Source organism: Centruroides sculpturatus, unplaced genomic scaffold (assembly GCF_000671375.1).
Source record: "Centruroides sculpturatus isolate CEXI.00-Female unplaced genomic scaffold, Cexi_2.0 scaffold735, whole genome shotgun sequence".
Taxonomy (NCBI): domain Eukaryota; kingdom Metazoa; phylum Arthropoda; class Arachnida; order Scorpiones; family Buthidae; genus Centruroides; species Centruroides sculpturatus.
This window is the reverse complement of record NW_019385007.1, coordinates 190,602-197,520: the sequence shown is the minus strand read 5'-3', so window position 1 is coordinate 197,520 and position 6,919 is coordinate 190,602. Positions and strand designations below refer to the sequence as shown.

Here is a 6,919-nt window from a genome sequence, read left to right as displayed (position 1 = left end):
ATGTTAATCTCTTCATCATTTTTTACTCTCACTTCACTTAATCCTGAATGATAAATCCTGATAACAATAGTTGCAGTTATAAGGATGTAAATTGGTATTAAATATCTATAAAAATGTAATTTAATATATAAAAATAAATAGATTTTTCCTCTATTTTTTATTCTTAATTTTTTTACAAGTAATTTATAAATATAAACCTTATTAAAAAGTCAGAGACTGTTTATTTCTTTTCAATTAAAAATAATTAATTAATTAAAATTTTAATTAATTATTATTATCTTATAAATAGAACTCTATTAAAAAACATTTAAAGGAATTATTTTAATAACTTTGGATTATAGTTATTACATGACAATTCTAAATATTGTTAGCATAATTAGCATTGTTATAGCTTCAGATCATTATCTTGTTTTTGAAATTATAGTAATACAATTGAAGTTATTAACTTAATGTTGTTTATGAAATAAATTTTTGTTTTTAAATCGAAATTAAGCAATAAATAATTTTATATACGAATACAGGAATTAAGTTTTATCAGTTATTATGAATGAGTAATCAATAATAATAGATGATTATTGAGATACAAATCTCATCGTGTCACGTCTTCGCGCTCCAAGTATGTAGCAATGCATTATTAGTAACCTGTTTTTTGCTTTATTACTGTTAAAATTCAGCTTTTTACGTGTTTATATCTTTTCGAAATGCTTAAATTATTACATAAATAGTAAGTTTTTAAATATTTTAACTATTTTATTAATAAAAACAATCATTAATAGTGAAGTATGTTACAGACGCTTATCCCGACGCGCGCTCTGAGTTAAATAGATAAATAAATAAATAAAATAAAAGATATTCGCAGCTTTAAGTATTGTCTTAAAAATATTTTTAATTTAATTTTTTTCTCAACAGAAATGAATAAGATGGATACGTTTTTTAATTAAAATTAATAATACGGAATTATATACCGTAGTAGCGCTACGCGACGCAACGCGCGCGAAGTTATGATACGCTTGACATAAGGTATGTTTATCAAGTTGTATTGATGAATATTTAGAAGTTAAATAAAGTACTGAACAGTCTTCATTTTATAGACGTCAAAAGAGCCACGAAAATAAATTTTATCGCGGGTCATTGGGCCAGTTTAATGAATATATTGTACTGTACTGTACATAGAAGAATGAATTATGCATAGTTTTATTATGTAGCGAAAAAAAAAGGTACATTGCCATCAATAATTTAGTAAGACTTTTCCTGATATATTTTATCCTGTTGTATATTCTTCTTTGCCTCGAAAATTTCCCACGATTGATAATTATATAAATTTCATAAGTTACTCCACCCTTAAAATTCATATAGATATATATTGGTAATTTATAAATATCGTACACGATCGTGTATATGAGAAAAATAATTATAGAATATTGTTTAAAAACATTTGCACGAACTAACGATTAAAAATAGGACACATTTAACTTAGGCCATTGTTTTGAAATTAGATGAGAAGCTTTCGGCCTAATATCAATATAGGTGTGGTTATAAATGCTAATTTTTAATGGTAATGATCGTTGTACATCATAAAGATCGCTCTTTACTCGTCAAATATATATATAAATATATATAGCATGTGAATGGGATTCTATTACACAATTTATCCTTAATCTCAAATGAACTTAAGTCACGAAAATTATGTTAAAAGATTGTTATTTTCAGTAAGTGTAAATGAGATATGAAGCTTATACATCTATTACTTATATTTAAGAGAAAAATATATATATAAATTTATATTTAAATGTTTTACTATATTTAATGCGCTTATTTTATTGTACTTTTTGGTATTTTTTTAACTTTGTTCTGATTTTTTCGCCTTTTTAAGAGTCATAGCTGCAATATTCCTTATATCTCTGGTAATCTGTAAAACTCTAGTACAATATAAATATTGTAATCTGATATAAACTAAACATCTTTGATAATATGTAATACACAATATATTCGTGATCATCTGTGATAAACAGTACATACATGATAATCTATGGTATGCATTATATTCTGATGATCTATGGTAAAGCTCATTCCTGATAATCTCTGCATTCCTGATTACTCTGTAGTAAATAATATCTTGTATTGCTGATAATCTATGATAATTTTTTCATTCCTAATAAACTATGGCAATCTCTTTGTATATTTTATATCTTTGATGATTTGTTGTGAACTATATTTCCAGTAATTTATTGTAAATTATACATCTGTATCAAACATTTTTAAAAAGATTTATTGATTATTCGTCTATGCTAAGAAAGTTTTACTAGGACATTGCTAAAACTAATAAAGGAAATATTTGTTATGCATAATTTATAAATTTGTCATAAATATTATAGCAGAAATATTTATATATAAAATTATCTTGCAAAAGCTTCTTTTTTATTGTAAATTAAATGGTAATAAATTCAAAGATGTCCTTGAAGATCTCAAACTTTTAAATATATTAATTGATTATATCTTGACAATAATATAAAAATATGCTATTTATCTAATTATAAATATAAATAGTGATATTAAATAGAACAGGTTCTTTTGTATAAACTCAATTAATAAAATATTTTTACAGGCTAATTTAAATTTTGATTTATTTGTAGTTTATTAAAAATTTATTAACATTTAATGTAATGATTTAAAAAATAATTGACGTGGATGTATATCGATAAAGTTTTCTTTGATTATTATATTTTGTATGATTCCAGTAAAATACAATTGTCAGTATCGATAAACGACGCCATCTTAGCAAAGGAGCGACGCGTGACGCGGCACGCAAACAATCTCGCTTCTAATACTGATAACTTTTTTTAAAAAAATTTGCATTAAAAATACATATTTAAGAAATTTACATATCTAACAGAAATAAATGATAATTATATGAAACCTTAAACATTCTGAATTTATAACATAATTGCGCCGCGAAACGAAGCGATATTCGCAAAAGCCGCGCGAACATCCCATCGTTTCCATCTTCAATATCTTTATCAAAGCAACATTAATGCGATATAATTTTGAATTTTTTTCCAATATAAATGCCTAACATTAAGGGATAGTTTTCGCCAATAAAAGGATCCAAAATTAGAAGTAAAGCTATAAAAATGAGGGATTTAATAGATAGTGTGATGACTATAGGAGGCAGACTTTCTATCATTATTAAAGTTTCCGTTTCCATATATCATAGAAGTGATAGCATTCCAGATAGATGCATCTAAAAGCAGCACGCAAAGGGGATATTGCGTGCAAGGGATAGGGAGCCCAAAAAGGAGGAGAAATAGGTAAAAATGACACGACTGTCGATGGAGCCAGCTGCCGTTTTGAAGTCTTCTAACTGCCAAATTAACAATGCACGCAAACAATTTATTCAGTCATGCAATCATCTCATTTACTATGACAAGCCAACATTGATTATGTCCCAATCAAAATCCCTTAAAGAAACAAGAAACTTTACAATATATCTATACACATAAATATATTTTATAAAAATGTTCTTTCAAATCAATCCTGAGATATGAGATTATAAATTGAGGTTTTAGAAAATACTTTAAGTTACTATCCTTCATCAGGATAAAAATATATTTGTGGGTCTTCGAGTATCTATTTTCACAAATACTGTGTTCCATATTCCATTTTTTTTTAATGTTAATCTCTTCATCATTTTTTACTCTCACTTCACTTAATCCTGAATGATAAATCCTGATAACAATAGTTGCAGTTATAAGGATGTAAATTGGTATTNTTTGTTTTTAAAAAAAAGCGCTTGATAAACTTGCCCCGCATGCCGAAGTTGCCCCGGTCTCCCCTATATATACTTTTAAAACAAACAAATGTAAAGTATACGTGAGGAAAAGAAACAATCGAAAGAAGATAAAATCTGATTCACAGAAACGACGAAGGTGAAGTTCAGTCAGAGAAAGTCTATATCCATTCCGGATCGATGAAACAGATTATATAAATGCCAAGTAGGAACCTATGAACCGGAGAAAGAAAAACAGGTTTGTAGAGAGGAGCAACGATTATGTCTAGAAACCATTGAAAATGACAGATAATTTCTAAGTAGATAATCTTTAACAATACATGAGACTATAGTTTATTAAATGGATTGGTCTAAGGGCAATTCAATAATATTTTCTCCTCGAAATAAGGAAGCATTATACGGAAGCAGATGTTTCTGATTTTGTCTTATTAAGTTTAATTTGAACAATTTTTTATACATTTATTAATGCTGAATATTGAAACTGCTAATTTAATAATTTCTCGATGTCAAAGTTATCTGATGATCTAAATATGTTAACTGGCGCGACTTGCGCGTGGTCGCGTCGCTTTGCGCTTCTAGTATGTGGATCGTAAGTTTATCAAAATTCTTCAATTATCGTCCATAATATCAAAATTATTCAATAATTTTCACTATAAACTTATAGATATTTTAATACATTGAGTATATTGATGAAATTAATTAAATAATTATATTTGCAAACCTTTTATGCGAGTGAAGTGATGCGCCGATCGCTTTCAACGCGTCGCTAACCTTCTTCTAAAGCGATTATACGGTATAATATATATATAGAAAATGCATACGGATCATTTTTCATTTTTATTCTATTTATTTATATTTTGAATAAGAAAATGCCTGGAATCTACAACATTTTCTAGCTCCAGCGATGCGTTGCATCTCATCGCGCATTCCAGTTATACGCTGCGATCTTATTTTAATGATCTAATGCTTTAATTGTAATTAATAATATATCTTAATGAAAATTAAGAAAATTTTTATACTTTATAACATTTTCCAGGAGTTAAATTTATATATATGACGCAATATCGCTTGGATTTAAAACATTTTCGTACTTTTTAACCAATAAAAAGGGCATTTTAATGGCAATACCTAAAAGTATTGCATGCCACATTTGTAATGATTAATCTAACAACAAGGAAAAATTATTATTTTTTTAATACTAGGAATTCAAGCTTCACTTATAACACTTTAATGATAAATTTAAATAATACATTCCCTGTAATTTACTACGAAAATGTTACACTACAAGTTGCAGTATTAAACACCCGAAGAGTTGAAAACTTCCGATCGGGTTATAATCTACTCGAACAGGTTTTGTAATTACGAAATATCAATTTTTCTTCTACTAAATCTAATTATAATAATACGTCACTTAACATTAACAAAAGTATCGATTTGCTTGAACAGTTCAAGCATCCAATGCTTGAACTGTTCAAGCAAATCGATGAACGAATTTCGAGTAACGTAGATTTTATATTTTATTGTTTATTTAATCATAAACCAGTTTAGGTTATAATCTACTCGAACAGGTTTTGTAATTACGAAATATCAATTTTTCTTCTACTAAATCTAATTATAATAATACGTCACTTAACATTAACAAAAGTATCGATTTGCTTGAACAGTTCAAGCATCCAATGCTTGAACTGTTCAAGCAAATCGATGAACGAATTTCGAGTAACGTAGATTTTATATTTTATTGTTTATTTAATCATAAACCAGTTTAGGAACACAAACCTTTAAATATATATATTTATTATTATTTTTTTTTAATTTTAAATATTATATTTATCCACTTTAAGTATTAAATATCAAGACCAGATTTGATTTAACTGAGCATAAAATCTCTATAAGTCACCACTAAAACTGGATTTTTTTTTAATATAAAAATATAAAATATTAAATAAATACATATATACATATATATATAACCGTTTTATAAGATTTTTAGAGCTTAAAAAATTAAAATTTTTATCAAAATATTTGTATTATTTTTTTAATAATTGAGCTATTTTATAAGGAATTTAATTAAATTAATTTTTGCAGAAAAATCTGAAAAATTATGGCTTTAGTCTATCTTTAAATAAATAAAAGAAAGAGAAAAGTAAATAGAAAAAAAATTCTCCAAGGTCAAAGGAGCTTAATTCTTTGCGTGCTTTAGAATTATATCCATTGATATACATTTATTTCTTGCAAAGTTATTAATAACTTGATGTTATTCTTTGCATAGATAAAGGTGATTCATAAAGCTAATATATAAATTTTTTTTTTCTAAAAACTTTTTTATATAAACATTTAACTAAAAATATTAAAATTAACCCATTCACTAATAAGGAAAAATTCATAAAAATACCTTAACATTATTCAATCAAGGAAATGCAAAGATTTCCACATGTAATTAAAGTAAAATCGGTAATTGAAAGCAAGTTTTTGTTTTACTGAATTAAAATTTAATGTTTATAAACTTTAAAAAAGCGTAAAACTATTTTTATTGGTGTTAAAAAATAACCTTTAAAGTAATAAAATATGACGAGTGAGCGTTAAAATTGACGAGGTTTTTAATGTTAAAACTTCGAAGTAAATCTGTTACTTACATCATGGAAATCGGACATGTCCGCAGAGGGTGCACCAGTACGATATCCAGTACCAATTTGGTCCCCAGTTTGGGGTAAAAGTACAGCTGTGCTAATTGACATAAATGAAGGACGGAAGATAAAAATCCAAAAAATTTTGGAGGAAGAATTTTGCTCAGAATAACTCGAACGGTTGACTTCACACGATATACACAAAAGTAAGATATCCCATACACAGCACAGGCCACCTGTTCCGTTCTACCTTCTCGCACCTGTCTAACTGTCTAACGTACCTTCTTATCACCTGGTTTCGTCCTGGTACCTCACACGTCATGCCCTCTAGTGGACGAATTTGGAAGTTAACCCGATGCATATGTTGACGAATGAATTCTGAAGTCGACTCTAACTTGTAAGCTTAAAAACCGATTCGGATTTTTGACGTTAATTAAATATTTAATTTGAAATTTTAATAAAAAAAATGTCCGAAACTAAAGAAAACATTGTTAATTCAAATTAAGAC

At 26.9% G+C, this 6,919-nt stretch overlaps 1 protein-coding gene across 1 annotated transcript in view; it reads right to left on the bottom strand.

Annotated features, from left to right (window-relative positions):
- LOC111633315 (Krueppel-like factor 4) overlaps positions 1-6,688 on the bottom strand; it is a 13,376-nt gene extending 6,688 nt beyond the window's left edge. The window contains exon 1 of the mRNA XM_023377859.1: positions 6,421-6,688. Coding sequence (XP_023233627.1) covers positions 6,421-6,522 — 102 coding nt within the window. The 5' untranslated portion in view covers positions 6,523-6,688. The remainder of the gene's footprint in view (positions 1-6,420) is intronic.
- Positions 6,689-6,919: the final 231 nt, after the last annotated feature.